The 25,636-nt window shown below is 32.9% G+C and overlaps 12 protein-coding genes across 12 annotated transcripts; 6 read left to right on the top strand and 6 right to left on the bottom strand. All coding sequences in view use genetic code 12, as the record gives it.

The window, feature by feature from the left end:
* Positions 1 to 693: 693 nt before the first annotated feature.
* On the bottom strand, positions 694 to 4,416 carry MSN5 (karyopherin; the record flags this gene model as incomplete). The annotated part of the gene is made up of 1 exon (XM_049408526.1): positions 694 to 4,416. The coding sequence occupies one exon, from the start codon at positions 4,414 to 4,416 to the stop codon at positions 694 to 696; it is 3,723 nt and encodes a 1,240-aa protein (XP_049266255.1).
* A 1,471-nt stretch (positions 4,417 to 5,887) lies between these two features.
* On the bottom strand, positions 5,888 to 6,775 carry RPF1 (rRNA-binding ribosome biosynthesis protein; the record flags this gene model as incomplete). The annotated part of the gene is made up of 1 exon (XM_049408515.1): positions 5,888 to 6,775. The coding sequence occupies one exon, from the start codon at positions 6,773 to 6,775 to the stop codon at positions 5,888 to 5,890; it is 888 nt and encodes a 295-aa protein (XP_049266254.1).
* A 383-nt stretch (positions 6,776 to 7,158) lies between these two features.
* On the top strand, positions 7,159 to 7,950 carry J8A68_000451 (hydroxyacyl-thioester dehydratase; the record flags this gene model as incomplete). The annotated part of the gene is made up of 1 exon (XM_049408504.1): positions 7,159 to 7,950. The coding sequence occupies one exon, from the start codon at positions 7,159 to 7,161 to the stop codon at positions 7,948 to 7,950; it is 792 nt and encodes a 263-aa protein (XP_049266253.1).
* Positions 7,951 to 8,485: 535 nt separating this feature from the next.
* J8A68_000450 (uncharacterized protein) lies at positions 8,486 to 9,811 on the bottom strand (the record flags this gene model as incomplete). The annotated part of the gene is made up of 1 exon (XM_049408493.1): positions 8,486 to 9,811. One exon carries the CDS (start codon positions 9,809 to 9,811, stop codon positions 8,486 to 8,488), a length of 1,326 nt encoding a protein of 441 aa, XP_049266252.1.
* Positions 9,812 to 11,050: 1,239 nt separating this feature from the next.
* Positions 11,051 to 13,222, bottom strand: VTC4 (Vtc4p; the record flags this gene model as incomplete). Its single annotated transcript, XM_049408482.1, has 1 exon — positions 11,051 to 13,222. One exon carries the CDS (start codon positions 13,220 to 13,222, stop codon positions 11,051 to 11,053), a length of 2,172 nt encoding a protein of 723 aa, XP_049266251.1.
* Positions 13,223 to 13,845: 623 nt separating this feature from the next.
* On the bottom strand, positions 13,846 to 14,307 carry J8A68_000448 (uncharacterized protein; the record flags this gene model as incomplete). Its single annotated transcript, XM_049408471.1, has 1 exon — positions 13,846 to 14,307. One exon carries the CDS (start codon positions 14,305 to 14,307, stop codon positions 13,846 to 13,848), a length of 462 nt encoding a protein of 153 aa, XP_049266250.1.
* Positions 14,308 to 15,381: 1,074 nt separating this feature from the next.
* On the top strand, positions 15,382 to 15,717 carry J8A68_000447 (uncharacterized protein; the record flags this gene model as incomplete). Its single annotated transcript, XM_049408460.1, has 1 exon — positions 15,382 to 15,717. One exon carries the CDS (start codon positions 15,382 to 15,384, stop codon positions 15,715 to 15,717), a length of 336 nt encoding a protein of 111 aa, XP_049266249.1.
* A 152-nt stretch (positions 15,718 to 15,869) lies between these two features.
* On the bottom strand, positions 15,870 to 16,964 carry DAO2 (Dao2p; the record flags this gene model as incomplete). Its single annotated transcript, XM_049408448.1, has 1 exon — positions 15,870 to 16,964. One exon carries the CDS (start codon positions 16,962 to 16,964, stop codon positions 15,870 to 15,872), a length of 1,095 nt encoding a protein of 364 aa, XP_049266248.1.
* A 2,460-nt stretch (positions 16,965 to 19,424) lies between these two features.
* CSH3 (Csh3p) lies at positions 19,425 to 20,060 on the top strand (the record flags this gene model as incomplete). The annotated part of the gene is made up of 1 exon (XM_049408437.1): positions 19,425 to 20,060. The coding sequence occupies one exon, from the start codon at positions 19,425 to 19,427 to the stop codon at positions 20,058 to 20,060; it is 636 nt and encodes a 211-aa protein (XP_049266247.1).
* Positions 20,061 to 20,372: 312 nt separating this feature from the next.
* J8A68_000444 (uncharacterized protein) lies at positions 20,373 to 20,910 on the top strand (the record flags this gene model as incomplete). The annotated part of the gene is made up of 2 exons (XM_049408426.1): positions 20,373 to 20,432; positions 20,716 to 20,910. The coding sequence occupies 2 exons, from the start codon at positions 20,373 to 20,375 to the stop codon at positions 20,908 to 20,910; spliced, it is 255 nt and encodes an 84-aa protein (XP_049266246.1).
* A 580-nt stretch (positions 20,911 to 21,490) lies between these two features.
* J8A68_000443 (mitochondrial 54S ribosomal protein uL22m) lies at positions 21,491 to 22,312 on the top strand (the record flags this gene model as incomplete). Its single annotated transcript, XM_049408415.1, has 1 exon — positions 21,491 to 22,312. The coding sequence occupies one exon, from the start codon at positions 21,491 to 21,493 to the stop codon at positions 22,310 to 22,312; it is 822 nt and encodes a 273-aa protein (XP_049266245.1).
* Positions 22,313 to 24,247: 1,935 nt separating this feature from the next.
* MOH1 (Moh1p) lies at positions 24,248 to 24,994 on the top strand (the record flags this gene model as incomplete). Its single annotated transcript, XM_049408404.1, has 1 exon — positions 24,248 to 24,994. The coding sequence occupies one exon, from the start codon at positions 24,248 to 24,250 to the stop codon at positions 24,992 to 24,994; it is 747 nt and encodes a 248-aa protein (XP_049266244.1).
* Between the last annotated feature and the right edge of the window lie 642 nt (positions 24,995 to 25,636).

Raw genomic sequence — 25,636 nt, 5'->3', positions numbered from 1 at the left:
GAACGCAATTATTACTCAAATTAAAAATTATGATTAAAGATTATTAATCTGACTGTCAATCTCAGTGACTATCACATCATTTCAAAACTAAATCCTCCCGACTTATCCATCGATCCAGATCGACAATGGAAAGGCATTCATGCAAAGCTCACTAGATTGTTTAGCATATTTCGCCTATTACGGGGGTCTTATGTCAAAGCATTTTGTGTCAGGCTTGGCGGCTCTGATTTCCTCCTCTTGGTAGTATTTGAGTTACAGCTTGTTTTCCAAGTGTTGTGTTACGAGGTTCTATAGATTAAAAATAAATTCGCTTACGGAGTTTGTAGAAATTATCCGAAAGTATAAATTTTGCTGCGTCATGTGATTTTCCGCGGGATTGATTTTCTCTCCCGGTCCAAATAATAATAATTTCCACCCTTGCGAAATGAGAAATATTAATTGATTGCAACATCGACTCCACAGTAATACTTGATAACAATGAAATTTTTGAAAATATGACTATGACCTACCTTCCCTTCCAGTTTAAAGAAGGTTTTTCAAAACATCTAGGATAACACTAAAATAAAGTAATAATACTACAATTAAAGAATCCCCAGATATTTATATTTTATTAATATATGTACATAATTATATATTTTCTTTATAATCAATATAAAAATACTTTACATAAAACACAGGTCACCCTCTACTTTATTAATCCTCAACAAACAAACTGCCAAGGGCACTATTTTCAGTAAAGGGATCATTCATTACATCAACGGTTCCTTTCTTCTTTCGGACGACATCCGCAGCTTCTAATTCTTTCTTTCGGTTGCTCATTTCGTCATCATAACCTCCAAGATTCCCTCCATTCAGTTTGGATATTTTGATAAGTTCCAATAATGCCGATCGTTGGTGTCTTGATGACTTTGTACTTACCAACAATGCTTCAAAATTTCGAATGTTTTCAGGAGTAATGGTTGGTAATAATGAAGCCAATACTGTGGCTGGATAATCATACTTCGATCTTAACGAATAATATAAATTACAGAAGGCAAGTCCGGCTTCACTTTGAGCATCAACGAAATAATCATCTAACAAAACGGCCAATAATGATTTCAACAAATGTTCACATAAATATTTATCAACTTCTTCATCCTTCAATGTGATTTCTGACAAAATGTTTCTAATTATTAGAATGGTGTTGAATGAACATTTTGTATCCTTAAACACTATTAGGTGACAGCATATTTGTAAAAATGGAGCCAATACTTCATTATTCTCAATCACTAATCTTCTCGAAGCATATTGTGTTTCAGTCAATGTCTTAGAGTTGTATTGACCAATAATATCCATCAAGAGTCTGACAACAGTCGCAGTCAATTGTCGTAATAAGTGCTCATCCATCATTTCTTCAGACAAGGTTTGATCATCTTCATTGCCAGTTAATTGTAATCCATTACTGTAAACCTTATTCCATTTTTCAACAAGTACTTTATCAATATCTATAATTGCTTTAGGTAATAATTCAGCCATAAATGTATCGACAAATTTCGGTGGACAATATTTGATCACTAATCTTAAACAACTATTAATCATATGTTTCCAACTATGTGTAGTAACACCCACTGTATCTCCAGCTACTGAGTTCCAAATTAATGAAGCAATGTTAGGATATTCATAAAGGGTATCATTTAATTGTGCCAAAGATCCAACTGTTAAGAATGCATATTCTCTAGTATACCTTATCAAATGACCAACTGAGTCGGCAAAATCTCTTAATGTTAAAGCTGCTTTGACATTCTCTTCAATAAATGTTTCTTTGGATTGAATACTAACACCTTGTTGCCAAAATCTTTCCATACAACTATACCTTACAAAACTTTGAACTGACTCAGGTAAATCATTCCAATTTGCTGGGTTATGGTATGCTTGAATTTGTGATAATAATTGTAAAATATGTGGAATAATTGGTTGTACTCTAATTTTCCATAATTTTAATAAATTTAAAAATTCATTTGAATCATGATTTAATTTTTCAATACTGTATTGAATAAAAATTCTCGTGGCTCTAATTGGAAAAATTGATGACCAATGATCACGCAATCGATTTTTTAATAACCTTCCTTCTTCATCCATTTTCGCCTGTAATAAATCAGTTGTGGGTGTAATTCCACGTTTTTGAAAATATGATGCAATTTCCACAATTCCGATCCTTTCCATAAACCAATGTAAATCTAATAAACCTTTTTCTGTTTCCGGAGCTGACCAAGCACCTAATTCGGGATCAACTATTTTGGCGAATAATTCATCTTTATCGTCAATCGAGGATCTTGATGCAATCACCAATAGAAATGATTTGAATGCGACATTTTCATGATCACTTACTTTTTTAGAACTTAAGATATTAGCAATAACATTTTCTAAATCATTGAAGATTTTTTTCAAAGATTCTGGCATAATATAAGCTAATCGATTTAATTCAGTTCCACAACTAGTTCTTAAATCACGAATTATTTCACGTTCATCATCACTTATATTCTCTGGATATTCAAATGTAGCAGTGGTTAAAATTTTTTCCAAGACTTTAAACATTAAAGGACTTATATCTTTTAATAATGGAGCAAATTGGACTAATGTTTGGACTTGTTTCCTAATCAATAATGGACAGGCAATGTTCATAGCTAATAATCTTTCACCCAAACTTTCAACCAACTGGTTTAATCTATCATTTATGATATTTATATCATCACCATTATACCAGATTCTCCATCTTGAAATACCTCTAATACTATTTTCAATAATATTGAATTGAGCAGTACCATAATTCAAGGGTGGTGATTTTTCAGGTAAATTATAATCATTAATACACTTATTACCCAACTCAGAACTGAAGAATACTTGTAATCTATTTTCTAACCACATTAAACCTTCTTCTGGTTTTTTGCAAATTGTAATTCTAACAATATCTTCATTAAATTTTCGATAATTCAGCAAAAAGGAACTAGCATCAGTTATTGAATCAAAGTCAACATCCAAAAACTTCTTGGAAATATGATCATCATCATATGTATAATTAATAGTTCTATTGGCTGCAATTTCTAATAATTCTAGTAAGATTTTAAGTATTGGCTCCTTGGCAGATAATTCATCAAATCTTAAGATCGTCACCCACATTTGTAAACTCAACCCACTAATAATCAAACTTGGATGTTCAGTAGTACTTAAAACTAATCTTAAGTAACTATCAACATCTGCGGTTTCCCAAGATATGCGATTCTTGGAGCTGATATTAAGATATTCAGATATGGAAACAATCATTTCAACTGTCTTCTTTAACAATGAATAGACTTGTTCATCGATATCATCTGGGTCCAATTGTAATGATCGATAGAAATCACTCAATTTACTGATACCTTCAGTTGTAAAGATGGATCCGATGAAAAAATCGAAATCTTCTTGATTTGTATAACTTCTGGTAAATAAAATATGTAAACAATCAACTGCTAATGTTTTAAATTTCACATCAGGAATAGTTAAGATATTTATCAAAGTTTGCATTATGTTTTCATTTCTTAATACTGAAGGTTGTACCCAGTGTAAACAAGTCTTGAATGTTGACAAAATCTTAGGAATAAATGATTGACATGTGTTATTACTGAAATCAGTATTGTTTGATAAGATTTCCATTAAGAATTGAGACCATACAATAAACCAACCACTGGGGAGTGCCTTACAGATAGTTACATTTGGGTTATTTTCATAGATGGTTTCCAATACACTATTAGGAGTAACAACCAAAACTGCTAGTTGGTTTAATATAATTGACCTCTTTGACGCAATCGGGTCATCTAACAAATAGATATCTTCAAACAAAGTTCTAACAATAATCAAAGACAATTCTCGACAAGTGATATTATTGTCCCATAATTTTGATAAATCAGAATCCATTGATGTCCATCCGTCAATGAAGTCTTGTTCTGTATACTGAGGTGGTGGTAACGGGGCATCTTCTGAGTTCTCCGCTTTTATTCTTTCCTTTGATTTAACTAAATAACAGCCCCAAATCCGTTTGGCAATTGATACCCATAAGAATGCAAGCTTTTCTTTTATATAATGAGGGTCATCGGGTTCAACTTTCATAGCCAATTCAATTACCCAATTTCTAATTGCTAGACATTTATTTGTATCAAAAGTATGATATCTATAATTAATTGAGGTTTGTAATAACGACAATCCAAAGTGTCTAACTATGTAGTTCTTACCGTTATTTGCGTATGATGCTAGCTGATATCCCCAAAATGGAGATTGTTCATTTTGTTTAATTGTCTCCAAGAAAATCTGAGCTTCATGTCGTTGTACATTGGTAGATTTGGGATTATAAACAATGTCTAAAGCAGAGACGATTTGTTGAACACCACTACTATCCATTGTCATTTGCTAGTTAATGACGATTGTTGTTGGGATGTCTTTTAAAGTACAGATGAACTGATGTAAAATTAGTTTGTGGGCGTGGGTGTGTGTGTAGCGTGTGTTGACTTTTTTTCACGGGCGGGATGGAAAAAAGATGATTCTAAAAATTAAAATTTGGGGATTAAATTGATTATTGAGGCGAGTAAAATAGACTTGATTTCAATGATAATAATTTATTTACACTACCTGTAATGCCTTAAGTGATGAGAATTGTAATTGTGATTATAAATACGCCCAATTGTTCAGCAAACAAAAATACGCAAGATATTTGGGGCTGGAAATGAAAAAATTGAGTTTGTAGAAATCTTTTTGTTGTTCTTTGATATTGAAATTTGCGTGATTTTTTTTTTCTTATGTAACTTCTGCTTCTTCTTCTTCTGGTTAGACAAGTGATAAACCCCTTTTTATGTCTTCTCCGTTGGTTGTTAAGATTTGATGTAACTTCAAAAACCTAAAAAATTAAAGTTTCGCTTTGTTTGACCTTTCAATTGATTGTTAAGATATTCCTTCTTTAAGAAATAGGAGATGACGGAGGAAACAAAGAGGACTCCGTGTGATATGTTTCTTGCTTGTACTGTTTTTTTCTTTGTTAAGAGAGGGGTTAGTCTTTGTCTTACTACCTTAGCGTTCCTTACCTGGGCAATTTTTGTACCTTTATCTAATCGGAACAATAGGAGAAAAAAAAGGATTGGTGTCGAACGAAGTGAAGTATGGACAACAAACAATAGGAACAGCATACGATAACAACGATACGTTGCCATCTAAGCGAATTCAACCATATACGTGCATCGTCTTATCTTCTTTAAAACCAGCATTAAATTAAATTTTTGGACACAAACTTTATTGCTCAAACTTCGTCGGACATTTGACAGCAATTTTCCTGATAAACCAAAGTACCACCCCTGGAGCCTCTTACTGTGATGGGGTCTGTTAAGCATCGTTCCCTTACTTTTAACTTGTCGTTTAGACTTGCGAATGGATGGCTGACGAAATTATCTATCCGAAGGAATAGCATGAAACTTTTTGGTTGTAAAAGTTGGAAAATTTAAGCTTTCCTTGAAACCTTTCCTAACTTCGAGCCTATAACAAAGGTCCCTGTCACATAGAACTCCAGACTATTAACAATTGAGGCATCTGAGAATTTCCTGTAGATTATGGTTGATTTCCACAACACACAGTCAGTATATCTATTTTGCAACAATTGTTAAACTTATAGAAATTTTTCAGAAAACAAAAGGAAGACGCGCTACCACGAAACTAGAAGAAATGGCTTCATTTTCACGACAACCCCAGCTCTCTTTTATTGACTTTTACAGGGGTGATAGAGATATGATAGAACTGGTTACAATCTATCAATATCCACGTCTGACTAGTATTTGAAATTTCAATGCATTAATGTATTTATAAACTCTATTTGATAATACGAACATATACCCTACAAGTAGAACTTCTTCTTGTCTCTTTCCATATCTGGTCTGTATTCCCATATAATATCTCCTTTAACTCCCTTCTGGACTCTTCTTAATTTCAACGTGAATTGTGGTCCTAACTCTTGTAAACCAACTTTCTCTTCGTTTCTAAAGACATATCTATGTCTTCTAACAAAAATATAATCTCTTTGGTTATGCAATGTTATGACTTGTCTACCTTGAAATTCAGGTTTATGAGGGAAGATGGTTTGAAATAATTTACCTACTGTTTTACCTAATCTTGAATTAAAATTATTTAAAACCAATTCAGGAAGCCAATCACCGGCTTTCCCATGACCTTTAATTCTCTTACCATCAACGATTGATTTAATAGAAAAATAAAAGGATGGACCTTCAGGTAAGTTTATAAAAGTTAACCCGTTGACTACCTTTTTATCTTCATTTATCACAATTAAAGTAGTATAATCACGGTTTGAACTGAATTTGCAAATTTCTGGTATACTGTATTCACTCTTTCTTTTAATAAATGTGACATTTGGTAAGAAATCCATCAACATATCAGCAAATTCGTAAGCTTCTTTCTTTGCATTCTTATTAGTAGTCAATAAAATCTTTGGTTCTCTATTTAAATTTTCTTGAAATTCATCATCGCCCTCGACTTCAGCAGCTATAGTTTCATCATATACTCTTTTCGAATCTATAGTTTCTGGAATATTATTAGCTATTCTTTCTTCTCTAAGCTCTGGATTTGAACGTTCTTCTTTGGCTCTTTCTGCACGTAATTTATGACGTTCTTTATTCTTTTCATGTTTTAATTCAGCAAACACTTTTTGCCTTCTGTGTTTGTTCTTGATATTCTTTAATGCCTCACTTGTATTTTTACCTCCACTCATATTAATCTATAAATTTCTAGTCCTTCAGGTTGGTAGAATCTTATTTCAAGTTGTTTTATTTTTTTTTTTTTTTGGAGAGAAGTGATGAGCTTCTCATTTCTGATTCTTCGGAAATACATTTCCTAAATTGGCCTTACCGAAATAGGAAATGGATTCCTCGTCTTTGCCCCATTCTCTGAAAAATTCCAACCTCCTACCACAGTACTCCTCTTTATCTTCAACCTCCTTCGAATCAATCACCTAAGTACTCTAAGCGTACAATGACTTTAATAACCAAAGAGTGCATATACAAATGGGCCAATATAGTCAAATCTCATCCTACAGTTTTAAAGGATACAATATCTATTGGACCAACAGTCCATCTATCCAATCTACTCCATCAAATGCTTCAAACGACTCCCTCCACTACGACAGGTACAGCGGCTGATCCAGTTCCATTTCCCAATAGCTTATATACACCCTGGAATCAGGGCTTTCATTTCTTGTTTAACAATCAACTAAATTTAAAGCTCGGTTCGGATGGTTATGACAATTATCAAGCACCAATTAATCATCAAGGTGAACAACTCTATCTCAGGCGATTATGGGCCAGGGGTGAGATTCAATTCATTGACACTCCTAAGATCAATACCAATTTAACATGTACTGAAAGTATCAAATCAGTTAGAATGATAGAAGAAGATACGTTTGTGACTATTGTACGAAATTTCCAAGAATCGGAGACTGGGAAGGAGTTATTGATTGAGAATAGAACTTTGGCGTATACTAATCAATTATACAATCCTGCTAATAATAGATGTAAAGTCTTAGAAGGTGAGATTTCGTCGGCGAAAGATATGTGTATTTCATATGTTGATTTGTTGAAATACAGTATGTTGACATTTAATTTGCATAAGATTCATTTCGATCCCAAATATTGCCGATCAATTGAAGATTTGCCAACTACTATAGTCCAGGGCCCATTACAAGTTACATTACTATTATATTGGTTTGGGATCAATTATCCTGATTTGAAGGTCTCTAATTTCAAATATCGGACATATGAACCTTGTTTTGTTCATGAAGAAATTTGCTTGAATATTGCCAAAGAAAAGGACAATGAGTTTGTGTTGAGTATTTTCAACAAAGAGACCAAGAGGGTATATATTGATGGAAGTTTAACAACTTCAGTCTAGGAGGAGAACTGCTTCTCTTGGTACCGGAGTTTAAGCGTAGTTTAGTTGAATATATCAAAGCCGTGTATACTCCTGTGTATTTTGCATGTAAATAGCATTACATCTATACAAAACAGTAATAGCTCTGTAAGTGGATTCCCGATGGGGTTGGGTTACCTTTGTAGAGAGAGATTTAATTTCGACTGCGACGAATGTCGATCATGCTCGCAGGCATAGCCACCAACTTGGTGAATGGTCGTCAGCCCCGATGCCTAGTTGGGCCCAACTTACAATTCCTCAAACGTTACTCTTCTACTTCCCCTGACTTTCTTCATCTTTTCTCTCTATAAATCTTTATTAATATTCATTCTTCTATAAAAGCTAGACTAAAATAAAACAACCTTGTTTTTAAAATGCAAGCGCAAAAAAAATGCAATGATTTGATTTAATGTTACCAGACGAATACCAGATGCTAAATCAACTTTTAAATCCCCTGAATGTCGGAACTAAAACATTCTTCTTATAAGTATCCCCTATCATTGTGGAGCATGGTGACTTATAAGTTCAAAGTAGCCCTGACTTTCCCAATACAATAATCTTTATACTCCTCGACATAACCAGGATGATTCAATTGAACATCCCCAGCCAATTCACTAACAATTTCCTCATTTCCTGCAACAACAACCATTCCAAATGGTATATCTTTCAAATCCAAAAAGGTTTCTATCAATTTATTGTCAAATAACAAACTTTGTAAATTGTTAGCTACCAAGCGTCCCATATACATTGCCCAACCAGCAGATTTTATGATTGGTAATTCGACTAAATCGCCAATGACGAAGAAATTATCGATTTTTGAAGTTGGGGACGACCCAGCCGTGATTGCCATTTGGAGATATTCATTGACGTGGATGTTATTAAGTTTGCTGACATAGGTGGTTTTGAAATCATTGGATAAAATATCAGTGTTGTTATGTTTGGTAGTACACCAGAAATTTAATTCCGAAGGAATAGTCTTGTTGGTTGTAGTTATCAAGTCACCATTATCAGCTTCCCTGGCGATTCTGGTATTGAGATAGACATTCACACCTGATTTTTCAATGCTTTGTTGAACAAGAGTTTTGAATTCTTCAGATAATGGTTCTGCGGGAAACATACTATGAGGATGGATTAAATTAACTTCCTTTTCGGGGAATGCACTTTTGATATCACCAGCAATTTCCAACCCAACGGCACCCGCACCAATTACACTGATGGTTTTAGTCGTGGCGATATCGTTTTTTGATTTTGACATTTCCTCGACGAATAAATCGAAAGTGGATGCCCTAGGGGTAGTTGGCCAATTCCTATCTCTACCAGTTGCCATAATAACATAATCAAATTCAATGATTCCACGTTCACCTTCTTGATCATTGTTTAATAAATATTGGGCCTTTTCGCTATCTAAATAGGTAACAAGACCATGAACATAATTGAATTGCAAATATGGATTATCTTGCATAAAGAAATCATCTTGAAACTTTTCCTTGGATAAAATATTAGTGAATTTGAAATCTTTAAGTTGGTTAAAAGGTACAAATTGTGTCTTTGCAAATTCAGTATCCACAATTGCTTTTGGAATCCCCAAAATATTCAATAATCCATTTCTAGGTTCAACCAAAGTGATAGAAATCTTCTTTGGTTTCTCAACAGAAGCTAATCTTTGAGATAAGTGAGTTTTCAAAGCGCTTATAGTCGCCAAACCAGCATAGGCCCCTCCTACCACTAAGATATTAGTGGTAAAGGAGATTGGACTGGGCGAAAATTGGGGCAATTGACTTGGTTTTGAAAGTTGCTCGTAGTTCTTAATATACAGTGAATTACCCCAGTTAGAAGAACTCATTTTGTTAGTGCAACTTGATTTAAGTCTATAAAAATGTCTATTAGTATAAAGAACCCTTTTGTTGATAATCTTGATCATCATTCACAATATTTTGAACACCCGAAAATTTTTATCTTTTTCATCTTTTCAAAGATTATTACACAAAATAATTGTAAGAAAATAATTTAACTTATATTTATATTAGAGTTCAGCCATAGGCAAGATTGCTTGCTAGTGCATTTTTCTCTAGTGTGGTTCTTTTTTGGGATCTCTCCAGATATCGGTAGGCACACCGGGATCTAGCCGATTCTTGCTATGCAGTTGGTTTCTGTAAGATTTGTTTCCTGAAAGAGTAAAATCAAGATATCCGATCAACGGATTCTTTTTTGTTTCACAAAGTTCAAAGGGGGCGGTTCAAGGCTCGTAATTCGCTACAAATTTAGAAAATTTCTCTTGGTACACGACCAATAAAGCCACTTGATTCCACGGTTTCTCCATACCTCTGGGGAAGATAGTGTATGGTTCGTACTTGGATTTTGTGCTTGTGGTATGGATATTGTTGAAATAAGTTTCAGTCTGGCCAATAATAAAAATAGTGGAATATTTTCTGTAGAAATAGTCATAAATCGGAACTTCGGGACGAGGCTCGGTTCTGACGAATTTGGAAGGCTCTTTGTTAGACAAATCCTTTGTTGGTTTGGTATTGAGCACATACAATAGTGGTACGACATTGACATATATGTGAGATCCTGTTTCTCTCTATGGGCTGACTTTTGGATATTAATAGTCAAGTAGTATTTCTTTAAAAATGAAACAGGAGTAGTATCGACTAAGGATTATTTTATACACGTCTTCTAAGATACGGTGGATGTGTTGCCGTATGCGGACATATATTGTTGTGACTACACTGCGAGTAAATGGTATATCAACTACTACCTGGCAGAAGTTTGTTGGTCCTATTTGGCGAATATGGTGGCTCATGAAAAAAAGATTGGCTGCAAAATATCATCGGGATATGTTTTTTCTTGGAACAGACTGGACCGAATTGGTTTGAGACACGCAAATGATTTCGAGACACATAGGTTGGCAGTAATCATTTCCAACTGAGTGCAATTCATCTATACTGAGCTACTTACACAATCAACTTACACAAGCAATGTAAAATTTTTAACAATTAATTAAATCTACTTAATAAAAAAAACGAACAAATAAAAATCATATAAACGTCAATTAAATACTTTTTTGAAACAACTAGTATCACTAATTTTCAACAAACTTAAATATAAAAGTAGCAAAAGTAGCCAAGAAAATACATCCACAAATCATATTAGCACCAAACATATCAGCATATTGAACTGGTTTCTTTTCTCTAATCATTAATACTCTCCACATATATTTAAAAATTGCATAAATTAACGTAAACAAAGCAGTAATGAAAAACCCAATACTTGCAGTCAAAGCCGATTTAGTACCATAATTCAACAATGCCATAGCTGTAAAACCTAATAACATTCCAATTGATAACCAACTCAAAAATGTTCTTTCATTGGCAAAATAAACTTTTGGTTCGATTCTAACTGGGACGGAAATTGTCTTACCTTTTGGAATTTTGTCTTTAAAAGTTTCATTCAAATCCCAATTTGTACCTGGTTTGACAGTAAATGTACGATCATCATTGAAATAATGTAAAAAGGCTCCATAGGTACGATACATAAAGTTTCTAATTGGACTACGGGTTTGCCTTTGAGAATAAGTATTTGGTAATAATAATGGAGTACTTTCATCTAAATCTTCTTCCAATGGATTAATATCATTTGAGAAATGGACTCCAGTATATGACGAACCAGTTAATTCTTCCTCATCTAAATCATTTCCTGAACTTGAAGATCCACCTCTGATATTGCGATGATTATGACGTTGAATACCGACATCATGTTGGATCTTTGGTTTTCTAATATCAATATCCATTTGTGGGAACCAAAATGGTAATAAATTGACATAATCAGTTAATAAGCTAGCACCACCATGAATAAATTTGGAGAACTTAGGAACAGCTTCAACTAAATGAGAAGCAACTAATTCTCTAATCCAAATTGGAGGTTCTTGACCTAATTGAGTTTGTAATTTAACTTCCAAAACAGCATATGGGAATCTACAAATATCTTTTTCTGGTAATTGACTAAAAGGATAATCAATACCAATATCCATTCTTCTCCAATTTCCATGAGTACGATCATATCCATCAAAATCATCTTCTCTGACCATGGATAATTCAGTATCCAAAGAGATTCTAACTCTTGCATCACCTGGTAATTGGAATGCAGTTCTATTATAGAAAGATCTCATAACTGGACGATATTTTTCTTTTAAAATACGATATTGAACTTCTTTAGCTAATCTTTCTAAATTATCAATTTCTTGAGGTGATTTCTTACCTTCTTTTCTTGCCTTTTCGAAAATTTGAGCAGGAGTGAAATCACCTTTAAGATAAGAATTAACTTTCTTTTCTTTTAATGCAAATCTTGCCTTGACTGATTTTTCACCTGTCCAATCTTCTCTATGAGTTTTTCTTTCCACAAAGATTTGATCAGATTTCATACCACCATACCATCTTAATCTAATAGCTTCAGCACCTTCATCTTTTCTTAATCTACCATAATAAAGATCCATTTCTTTATTATCAAAGTAAATGGAAGTAATTGCAGAATCTTCCGGTTCGAATTCTTTATCAGCATTAAAAACTAACACGGGTAAATGTTTTAAAATGACTAATTTCAATTCAGTAATATTATCAGGATGAACCCAATATTTAGTAGTTTGTCTAACGAAATTTTGTTGCGAACCACCAGCTGAAGAATCACCTTTAATTGGATTACCTCTAGTTCTAACTAAATCATATAATTTAGATAATTTAACAATTAAATTATCATAATTATCCTTGTAGAAACATTTAGAATTTAATCTAACTTGGAAGACTGGTTTTAAATGGAATCTAGTAGTTTTATCATGTTTTTTAATGATTTTTTGGAAACCAGTATAATTTAATCTAGTGAATTTAGCCAAATCATGAACATCAGCAATAATATCACTTAATTCTTCTTCCAAATCTTCAAAATCTTGTTCTTGAGGTGGATTTGGAACTTGTGGATCATTATTTTGATATCGTTGTAAAGTATCAACTACTTCATAAACATATTTTTCCAGAGTTTTAATTCTTCTATTAACTTCAGTATTTTTGACTTTAGTGAATGAATATACTTTATCCAATTCAGTTTCTAAAGCATTTAAAAAATCTTCTTCTAATTGATTACTCCATTGATAATCATGATCTTTAAGTCCTTTTTTTAATTGATGTTTTAAATCATCATAAGCAATATAATAAAAAGAATAATTCTTGATCAATGATTTTCTTAAATGTTCACCAAACTTCATTGTTAGTGGCTATTGTCTTTGATTGATTAACTAACAAAGGGGAATGAATAAATTGGAATGAATAAATAAATTAAAAAAATTTGCAATGAAAACTTCTTGGACGTTTTTTAAAGTTTGGGGAGATTTTCAAAAATATGGATTTTATTTGTTAGGGATATAATCAGTGTAGTGTAAATTGGTACAAAAATGTCTGCTTATGTCCAGTTTTTAACAAACGGCTAACTAAAATTGATGAAGCAATTAAACAAGAAAAAGAAGAAGAATTTAAAGAATCAAGAAAAGTTAATTTTAAATGAAAAATACTTCAGGTTTTATAAGAAGACCTTATTTAATGAGAATACAAGTTAATGAATATTGGAGAACATGATGAGATTCCTGTATTTAAAAATAAATTTCCAACCCACGTGTGGATTCATAGAACACTAGTTGATTGATTACGAGAGATAATAAACTAATTATTATTTTTTGGATGATTTTGCACAACAAAATTTTAACGATACAACAATCAAATGGCTTTAAATAAATAGTTCCTATTCATTCCATTCTTTTTTTTGTGTGCCACCTTGACTGGCTAACCGAAAGGCAAACCTTCCCGCCCCTCCCTTAATCTAAGAGTAAAAGGGTTAATCTAACAGTTCAACTTGTTCCTTTAAAGCTTCATTCAATAAGATAAATGACCCTTCAGTCTGTTCAAATATACCCATCCAATTAAATAAAGGAATTAAGATTCCACCAAAGATTTCACTTTGAACAAGTTTCGTGGTATTTCCATCTATTTTGTCAAATTTAAATGAATGAGCACCACTAAATAACCAATTAAACCATAAAACACCCAACCATTTGAATTCATATTCATCATTAACCAAAACAGTAGGATACATTGACATTGGAGAAGAATTCCCCTTTGGTTTCATGTCAATTTTTAAACGATCACCAACTAATAATTCTTCTTTAGATTTATTGGTATACTTTTCAAAATTAACAAGAAATGGATTCCAATTCTTATGGTTTTTGTAATCTAAAAAGAATTCCCGAACTTTTGCAGCTGGTGCATTGATTTCAATTGATGTTGTAATTGACTTCATATTATGTACTGGATGTAAGATAAAATGAAGTAAAAGAAGATAGTTTCTTAAGTAAGATCTCTCTTCTTGTCTTTTCAATCTTATCCTTACCATCCGATTCTCATTTGTCTCAAAGGCTGGCAAAAAATTTAACAGACATTGCATTTAAAACAATTGCAACAAAAAATAATAATTAATAATCAGTTACAAAATAAATTAACAATTAGAAGCCACATGGATTCTAAATAATAATTTTATTATTAAAATTCTTAATAGAACAAATTTTAATTAAGATGGTTTAATTGAGTTTATACTCACACGAGTTATATCTTGATGAGGTTATATATATAATTGGTATTCATAGCTAACAATAGAAACCATATGCAATAGAATGGTTTCGCTACCCCCTTAGGCGAAAGAGTATAATTAACGGCAGTTGGGCAGTTCTATGAATAGTTAGCATTGAACATATACTGGATATTGATATTTCAATAATGAAAACCACGTGTATACATTTGTCAACAATACAAAATTAATACATTAAAAATTAAGTTGATTATTCATACTAAAATATTTATTACAGGTCATTCCAATTTTTAATAAATATGAACACGCACAATCAAGATTGATATGTTTTTGATTATACCAGAAAGGAAAGAGAAATGTAAAATATCTTTAACTCATACCGAGATGAATCTATGCGTTATGAAGGAATCAACTGTTCCAATTGGAGGCTTAATCTTTCAACTACATCTAATCGGAATTTTTTATACCGCAACTCGTTAATAATAATAGGTTTAACCAAGCTACTTGACCAGTTTTGATTTCTTTCCGTGAATCATACAGTTCAGTAAAAGACTTCCTTCAACTCATGTCGTCGAGTCGTAAACTTACTCATATTATTTCAGATCGGTGAGAAAAATGACAATTCGATCCGAAGTGAAAATTTAAAATAACCGATCTAAAATTCAGGGGAAAAAAGTTAATTGGTGCCCCACTCAAATCGCCGACCAGAGAAATTATAAATTCTTCCCTCCACCACCACCTTCTTTTCATTATCACCAACATAGGCCTAATCCCTAACATTATACTACCATGTCTAAAGAATACCAAGTCTTAATATTTGATTTCCCAAACATAGACAGATCAAAAGTCCGTCCACAACATTTCAAAGAAGTTCTTCCATCAATTGGAAATCCAATCAAGGCAGCCGGTGCATTGTATCATGATGATGAAAGAACTAAATTTTCTGGAAGTTGGTTTCAATTAGCTCTTGATTCAAGAGAGGCTTGTATTGAGTTTTTGAAAAAGGATATTTATTATCGTGAAGGAATTTGGGATATTGATTCGGCGGTGATTTATCCGATTGGATGTGCTGCTAGATTGCCTGTAAAGCTTGATGGTACTCCTGATGAACTTTATAGAGCTTAGATGAGTGAACTTGACACTGCCATGAGAGAGTTTACTGGATAGTTTCAAAAAATACATACGTCATATCAGAAATAACTATTCTTTGACCACTATTAACGCACAACTATTCTTATACATTCAATATGTTTCTGATAAATAAAGAGATAACTAAACTAAAGTTTATATTGTCTTCCAATAATGGCCAACAAATTCTCATACACCTTCAATCCAGACCCATACGACAATTCATATCCCATCCCACCAGCTCCATAATTATGAATAATATAATTCCCCCCTCTTTTCTCAGTCTCAATTCTTAATCCTGATTTTCTAGCTGGTCTAAGTCCAACATTTATTTTCAAAACATCAAAATACCTCTTGCCATCTTCATCAACCTTCATTAATTCCGGGAAATATGCTTCACCTCGTTTCTTTAATGCCTCTGTATCATCACGTCTAATTTCGGTCGACCATTCATTTGGTTGTTTTGTTCCACCTAAAATAACCCCACCATTGAGTGGTCGGGGGATCACAAATGTCCAATTCCCATCAGCATGTTGATATGTGATTGTTTTATCCAAGTATGGACAATCTTTGGGTGGGTTGATTAATAGGGTTTGTCCCCTAATTGGGAAACATTCCGGATCGTAGCCTCCGTTATATTGTAATCCCATCCCAGTACAATTTATAATAATTGGTTGATTGGGGATATATTCATTGACTTGTTTCAAGGATTCGAGTTTTTGATTGATGAATTTCACATCATATTCAATTAATAATTTCCTATAAAGGAATTGTAAATACATAGGAGCATTAAGTACCCAGGTATCATATTTGAATCCAATATATCCCTCTTTAACATCTTCTAACCTTGTGAAATTATCAATCTCTTCAGAATACCCCTTCCCAGCAGTTTTATAAAACTCATCAGGATTTTCCAAATATTCAACCCCCTCGACAAATTTAATCGAACTTTCAGGACAACCATAACTAAGTGATTTAAATTTCGACAAGGTTAATCTAGTTAATTTCATCTCAGCATATTCTTGAGAATTTTTCGATGGGAATGGTCTAAAATGAGCCCCAGCCCATGGGGATGTATATCTTGCATAATTCGATAAACCAGCATTCATGGATGGGTCATGAGGTCCGTATTCTCCAATGATGGTTAATTCATGGGGAATGGTCAAGTTTTCACAAATGACTAATGCGGTTGAAAGTCCAAGAACACCAGCTCCGACTATTACGATTTGTTGTTTGTTTGACATGTGTGAATAGTAGGTGATATTGATAGAGAGTAGATAAAAGGAAAGAAGGGGTTTATCGTTGGGTTTTATATATTGTTCAGTAATTCAACTTCTTTGATGAAAAATTTCAACTACGCGGCAATTTGAACAATAGCAGCCGATAAAAGAACAATAAGAACCGATTTTCCCCATCCAATTGGAAGATTATATCCGGCTAAAATCAACCCATATTGCCAGTCTATTGTATTTCAAGTTCGAAGTGGTTCGACATACTTGCACTAATGTACAATTCGCTATTCTTGGAAAGAAGACTTAAATGCCTCCAATACAAAAAGCCCGAAGAACAAAGACGTACTGTACATGGTAGCTCTGGCTTTGTAATAAATCTGAAAATCTATACAGATAACGAGTAAAACGTTGCATAATGTATCTTTGAGCACATCGATGCACATAATTAAGCCAATCCCGGAGATTTCCTTCAATACTAAGCTGGTTATTACGACCCGGCTAAGATTGCTGTAAAATCCATTCCTCTTAGAATTCTCGCAAACCAACGTTTGTTGATAAGCAACGAGCCCGCCACAACTTGCCTGTTTCCGGTTATATTCGGAGGAGAAGAAGGGGAGGGGGGTCCGTAGCAGTTTTGTGTCACTAGATATGGTCTCATTAGTCCATTCAAGAGGCGAATTCTTTATCAAGTGGTTAGTAGGTGAGGAAACCTTCGGCATTATTGTTGTTTATTTTCCCTAATGTGATCTAACAACTAACCTAATTAGTCACCGAGAGTTTCAGTTGGTCTTTGCCAATTTTGCAGAAAAAGTCCAAGCTTTCCTTCAAGGTTTTCCAGAATTGCATTGTTCCAGGCATGAATTGATCGTGGGAACCAAGAAAAAAAAAGAAAGAAAAAAAAATTAAAAATAAGGTTTGCCCCACTTGCCCAATCCAGACAACCAAACTTGAAATATCATATCGACTGCTAAAACCACCGTTCTCTTTGTTCTAACTTCCTGTTTTCTCATTCAATATGATTATAGTATCCACTAGACGCAAAAAAATCTCCCGGGGGTGAGTCGAACACCCGATCTCAAGATTACTTTTGAGGTACTCATTACAGTCTCGCGCTTTAAACCAACTAAGCTACCAGGAGTTATTTGTTGAATTTTGGAATTTTTTTCACCGATTGGTGGAGAGCTATTGAAGGGGTTCATGGATTCAAGAATGGGTTTTCTCGGGAATTGTGGTATGGTATATGGTACTTAAGGGGTTGTATTGTGGTTTGCTGTCATTATTTTGTAAGAATATGTTTGGAATAGCTTTAGGAGTCAAAAACTTGTAGTGAAATTAATTGCAAAAATTTTGGGAAATATTAACAAAAGTTATTAATCTGATAAAACATCAATCTGAGCTCCAGAACAATAACAACGTCAAAAACACAACGATAGCACGGTTCATAAGGGCTTTTAGAAGTGAAGATCTTTTCTTAAACCATTGTGCATGTACGTCTTAAGTGAAAATCATGTGAGAGAGGGAATGTTTAGAGTGCCCAAAGATTGAAGACATAATCTTAAGAAAATTAACATAAATGTAATTAATTTATAAGAAATTCGTGACCGACCTGAATTGAGAGAGCTCTTATTACTGAAGTGATACAACATGAGCTTCAAATTTTGTATTTCAAAATGTAAAGTTTCAAAATACTTTGAACACCAATGAAATTCCAATGAAACTGTCGAAGGTTCAAAATTAAGGTCAGGATTGGGCTTGAACCAATTAGAATACTAAAGATAAAGTGAACAACACATGTCCCCGAAAAGATCTATTCATATTGGTTCATCTCCAAAGGTGGATATTCACGTAGGTATTATAATGCGGCTACAAAATTGTTAAATGGCTGCAAAAATAATGATTTAGGCATTAATTTGCATCACTAAACAAGCTAAGTACGTATTAACTGTAATTTACTAGAGTTATATGCTCTTTACGTCACAAGACCATCATAGTCAATAATATATATAACTCCCCCCGCCAGACGCGTGGAATTATTGTTTTGGGGGAGCTTGGTTTAGTTATGATTTTCTCCCCCGCTTAACAAATGATAAAAACTTTAGTTGAATTTTAGAAATGTGGTGTATTATATTTTTAATAATTGCAATAATCAATTTTTTATAAAAATAATCTCTTCGCCTAAGTTCCAAACATTAATTCTTTTGCTCATATGCGAATAGATACGATATCAGATCTATGGGGTAAAGTTCAATTTAGTATTGTTGAAGCGAAATCGGCGCGGCTTTTGGGATTTTTCACGAAGAACAAAAAAAGTAAAACTCTAATCTTAAGCGGCAATTTATGTAATTTAATTTTTCGTCGATAACATCATAAAGGAGGGAAAGATTTTTTTTTTATAAAGTCCCCATCATTTTCTCTCCATAGGATTTTTATTCAATCAATCAATCAAAAACAGATTCAAGATCATCACACAATATGATGGGATATAGAGATATAGTTCCAATTGGAACGACTTTAATCATCGGAGCCACTTGTTTCGGCCTCGGTGCAGTATATTCCAGTTTACCTTATGATATAGATACGCTTTGGAGAAATGGAGGAGAAAAAGCAGTACAAGCATCACTTGCTCATTATTCACAATGGGGTAATGCACCAATGCCAATTCATTATACATTACATTTTGTTGCATTGTTGGGATTAATAGGTTCATTTATTAAATTATATAAACCAAATGATGATGCTAAATATTTCGAATATGGTTCATTGGGATTGTTTATGGTTGCTTTGATTATCTATTTGACTAATTTGAGAGTGGGGGTTAATTCATGTTTGACTGGACAATGGGGTGAAGTTGATATTGTGACTGGTATTAATGTCATGGCTGCTTCTCAAGTTATGATTGTCTTGGTTTTGGTTGGTGTTTTGGTTTTACAAGGTGGGTTGTATTATGCTGAATGGTATGATAATAAATTAAAGGAAGACTTTTATAAACAAGAAGCACAAGAAGCTGCTAAGGCTGCTGAAATGCAAGCTAAACAAGAAGAAGAAGCTTTAGCAACTGGTGCAAAGACTAAGAAGAAAGAAGGTGATATTAAGAAAAGAAAATCTTAAATTGAGGACAATTGTTCAATTGTCTGATTTAGTGACACTATAATGTTTTGTTTTTTAACTCTGTACATCACGTATATATTTGTAGATAATACATGTTTCTTTGCTAATTATCGATTCTATATCAACCTTGTCAAAGGGATCAAATATTAGTCTCTGTGCACGACCTTTGTAAATGCGAATGGTTTTTTTTTTCATTTCTACTGTCCAATTAGGACACCAGAAGTTTTCATTACCTTAATAGAAAAAAAAGGTGAAATATCGAAAAGTTAGAAGCATTTCATTTACAACACAAACTAGCACAACAATATCACAATGGCATCCGCTCGTAAGGTTTGGGGAGACTATCCAGTATATTATAAAAACCCAATTAGAGTATGTCTTTTTTAGAGGTGAAATTTAAGTTGGTATCTTGTTTGTATTACGGGGAGGAGGGAGTCACCATGATCTTTTAATTGCACGTCCTCTGGATTGGTGAGGGACGAAGATGCATAGTCTTAGACAGGAGATTTAATTTGTATGACCTACACACACGACAGGCTCATCTGATGGTTTAGACATAGTTTTAAAACAGATAGGCTGCTGACCCCGAATGAAACAAACCCAACGTACAAAACAGCCATATCCAATAGGATCATATACTAACAGATAATTCTAGTTTTGTCGTTATCATGCACACGTGAACCCACATCTATTCCTTTCCGTTGTCTTAGGTGTAAGTGGTCCACTTTTATTACTTCTTACTCCATTAAGAAGGAAATTCTTATATGAAGATTATGCCCCAGTTCCATATACTTATCCACTTCCTACCAGAGCAAGAGACGCTACTTTGACTGGATTTGATGACGAATAAATTGTATAATATAATATAAAGTAAGGGGAAGGGGAGTGCTTTTGCATCAAGAAGAGATGGGAGATATTGAATGCGTTTTCCTATACAATTCTGCTGTCTATTTTTATTTGTTTAGTTTTTGTTTTCATGGAGTGTATGTCTGTTCTTACCTCCTTCAACGGGAGGAAAGGATATAGAAGTGTATATCTTCATATATTTATATAACTTGTTTTCTTTATAAAGTAACGATCATTTTTAAAATACATGTATTTATCAGTAAATTTCGGATATTGTAGAAATTCTCTTCTTCTACACTGAAGTTTATGACTCCCTCTTGTCTATAAACTGTTAGCTAACCAACTTAGACTCTGTCAGGGCCAGAAGAATTATGTGCTATTAACGTCTACACCAGCATCCGGTAGCTTGAATATTTGGCAGATCCATTGGTCGTGCAAATTTCCCAAAATCATACAATTTTTCACTATTGAAAATTTTTTCTTCAATTTAATATCAAAATCACTCTAATCCTTCAAGGTCCAATTAAGCACAACGCCTAGTAATGAACAGAATTTCATTCATTTCCCGGTCTTTCATAAGACCCATGACATTTGGGTTCCAGTCCAGAGCCATTTCATACACTCCAATAGCGCGTTCCAACATATTTGGTGGATTAACTTCAACTGAAAGTCCAACCAAGAAATCCGAATTACCAGCTAATGAACAAATCCAAGATGATGATGGGAATTTGGACTTATCAAAGATTACAAAAGAGACAGATAGTGATTTAGTTGAATTCATGGCTAAGAAATCCGCTGGGGCACAAATCAAATTGGAAGATTATATTCATCCATTAAAACTTGCATTATATAATAACGTCGTTGCCGAACATGGATTTTATAAAAATGGACAAACAGTAAAACATGAAAACAAGTATTATAAATTGAATTTAACTCCAAAGGAAATTGAAATCTTGGAACCTTCAATATATCTTGAATCATATAGAATTAAATCATCAACCAAAAAAGCTACTCAAGTGAATAGATTTGTTAGACAATATGATCTCAAAACCGCCATTAATCAATTACATTTCAATCCCAAGAAGATGTCTACCGAATTAGAGAAATTATTAAAAAAAGGGTTGGAACAAGTTCGTGAATTAGGATTGGATGAAAACAAGGTGTTTATTCAACAATTATGGGCCGGTGATGATGGGCAAGCAAGAAAAAGATTACAATTTCATGCCAAAGGTAGAGTTGGATTTCTTAAACATCGTTATGTTCATTTGAAATGTATTTTAAAGACTGAACAAACTAGATTAAGACTTGATTGGGAAAGGAAACAAAGACATTTAGCTAAGAAACCAAAAACTGTCTTAAATAATGACCCATTGAACTTTAAGGTTAGACCTATTTATAAATGGTAATCAATTTTGGAGTATAACTTTTGTACATAGATCATTTGTAAATATTAGTTAGTAATAAAAATCATTTATAACGGTGGTCATTAGAAGAGATTAAAAAGGATGTTTATCTCGTCAACTGTTATCAGAATAGGTTGCTCCCTATGTAGACGCTTATCTCAGAGTTGTAATGTAGTGAAGATCCTATAGAAATAATTTTTGCAACCCAGCAACCGAGTCTAGAAGAAGATTTGGGGCAATGTAATTAAAATTTTTTTACTTGTATTGTACTGTGAAGATACTTTTTTATAAATGACCAAAAGACAACTAACCAATTGGATTTTATACGAAGCTAAAAAAACCAAACCAAATCATTAATTACATCATTCTAAAAGAAGATCGGATTTTCGGAATTCTATGAGAATTGATAATAAACGAGGAAGTGGGGATGATCTATATGAATCAATTAAAAATTATGGCAATTCTGGAACGAATTAAAATATTAAATTACTAATGTCAAAAAAGAAAACTTGTGTGGGAAACGAGGTTGAAACCGGGTGGCAAGAGTTAAAAGCAATGAATGAAATAAGAAAGAAGAGGGGTTAAAATGTTTAAAACAACGACTCAAGGTAATAGAAAAAGATTCCAATTAGATTCATCCCGACTCAGACAGGTGATAGAGTACAAGAAAGTGTGATGGTTTTCTGGCCAAATCTTACGAGGTGAATGAGTGTGAGATTAGGAAAGTATCACTGACTGAAAATCAAAGAAAAAAATTGAAATCTTGGGATTCCCTGGGCAGAAATCTGGAAGAAAGGACATTTCATTCATGATGAATTGAAACGTGTATGACGATTGTGTCTCTTTTCTTAACAAATTCTAGAACAAAGCAATTCGTCTAAAATACAAAAACTGTGTATGTGTGAAAATCCAAAGTTCTGTTTGTCGGAGAATATGTGTGTCCTCTCCCCACGAATGTCAAAATCTAAATCAGGATACCCTGTAGCCCGGTGGTAGTCAACCGCCTCCCTTCTACCATTAAAAAACTTATTCCATTGATGAGTATGGATTAGGACATATTTATAGATGTAGTTTCAATTGAAATGATATTGTATGGTCAATGGATAGTGAAAGGTTGAAATAGGAAATGTAGTATGGGGTAATGTGCATTTTTCTTAAATCTGTAAAAAAAAAAAAAAATTATAACGGATTAAGAACAATTGGGAAGTAAAAAAATAATTTAACTATTGTGTAGTTAACTATTAATAGGTTGCATAATTTGCAATTTAAGTTTAAAATGTAAAAAAAAAAAGATTACAATTTTACAATTTACAAATTTATTATGAGGTATTTTAAGTCATTTAACTTTTTCTTAATTGTAATATAAAATTCACATTACAGTGTGACTAAGTAGAATTCTTAATTAAAATTAAAATTATAAAAAGTGTCTGTCATTTTACAATTTATATTTTACATTCCTAATTCTCCTTTTTCTATTTCTATTATTAATTGGTTACAATTTTTACTTGTTAGTACAATTTTAACACATTTACACTATTTGATATTCATATAACCATACTTACCAATACCATCCCCCCACCCCCTCCCCCATATTCTTCGTAATCTTTAGGAAAAAAAAAGAGTACAAGAACAAAAAAGGGGATTTGAAATCAAAGAGATAACAGACGAAAGATATAATTATATAACTCGACTAAAACCAGTTCAGGGAAGTATTGAAAAGGTAAAAGAATAATTCAAGAACAAACAACCCTTTCATTTTTCCCCAACAAAAATACTACAGAGTCATTACTTAAAGTCATATAAAGTGCATTAGTTTTTTTAAACCACCATCATCATAACTACCACCACTGCCACTACCCCCTTTTTTTAAAAGAAAGCAGAACTTATTTAAACGATTACTTTAACTACCACAAAAACAGAATAAAAGAGTAAGAAACAATGGGATTAAAGTGTACTAATTATTTCGAGAATTCAAAATATGATACCCCAAATATTCAAATTATAACTTGTAAAGGTTGTTCATCACATTTATGTTTATCAGATTTAATATTAAGTGATAATTTTAATGGAGCAAGTGGTCCAGCTTATTTAGTTGGTAATTTAATTAATATTGAATTTAATTTAATTTCTGAAGAAACTGAAATGAAAACTGGTATATATTTAATTAATAAAATTAAATGTCATCAATGTAAAAATCCTTTAGGTTGGTATTATAAGAAATCTTATAGTTATGAAGAAACTTATAAAGAAGGGAAATTTGTAATTGAAAAGAATTTTATTAAATTTGTTGATAATCATACAACTACTAAACAATTGATTGAAATTGCATTAAAGAATAAAAATAGAAGACGATCTTCTACATTACAAGAAGAATTTGATTCAATAGAAGATGATCAAAACACGACTACTACTAATACTTCCCCTACCAATAAGAATTCAAAATTAAAATTCTTTTCTTATCAAATTAAAAAGAAAAAGACAAATTCAGATTATCGACAAAATGGGTTATATTTAACATTTTCTGATGATCAATCTACAACAAGTTCAAATAGTTCAAATTCAAGTACTGGATCTACCACAAGGCATACTCACCACAGTCATCATCATCATCCTCCACCTCATAGGCATAGTGCAACAACCGCAATTATCGAAGATGATGATGACGAAATATACGTAGATGCTTAGTGTATTGAACCCATCTTCATCCCCTACCGTTTCTTGTCCATATTATCTGCTTGTGTTTTTTTAATTAATTGTGATTGTTGCAAAGGTCTCTACTACTACTACCACCACCCTCCGCCCCACATATTTATTAATTAGTTCCCCCTACCACCATTTTTTTTGTATATCATCTGGTATATGATATTTTTCACTCATCCCACTCCCCCCTTAATTTAAGCTTTTTTTTCTAGATGTCATTATTGGTGTTATTACGACAACTACAGTTACATCCTACTCTATTCTCATTGTTGCGTTTGGTTTTTTATTTTATTTTCCGTTTGATTTGATTTTGGTTTTTTATTCTGGTTTGGTTTTTTTGGTTTGATATTTTTATGGTTCTTATTTTGGTTTTTATTTACTTCATGATGTTTTTATGGTTATTCCCTATTGTTTGATGTGGGATTTGTCTGGAGTAGAGATTTTCAGAGAGAAGTAAGAGTTATTCTGCTTTTTGTTTGATTGTTAGTATTCTTATTTTGTTTGACCTCTTTCCTGTGTCTTTTTGTTACTTTTCTAATTACATATATCATCATATTGAAATATACAAAGTAATTTAAGCACCTCTTGTAGGCACAGCTTGTAGATCTACAATTTGTTATCTCTGAA

This window comes from Hemisphaericaspora subhashii (genome assembly GCF_019202705.1).
Source record: "Hemisphaericaspora subhashii strain CBS 10753 chromosome Unknown scaffold8, whole genome shotgun sequence".
In the NCBI taxonomy this organism is placed as follows: Eukaryota; Fungi; Ascomycota; class Pichiomycetes; order Serinales; family Debaryomycetaceae; genus Hemisphaericaspora; species Hemisphaericaspora subhashii.
The sequence above is the reverse complement of the archived record's forward strand: the minus strand, read 5'-3'. Positions and strand labels throughout refer to the sequence as shown.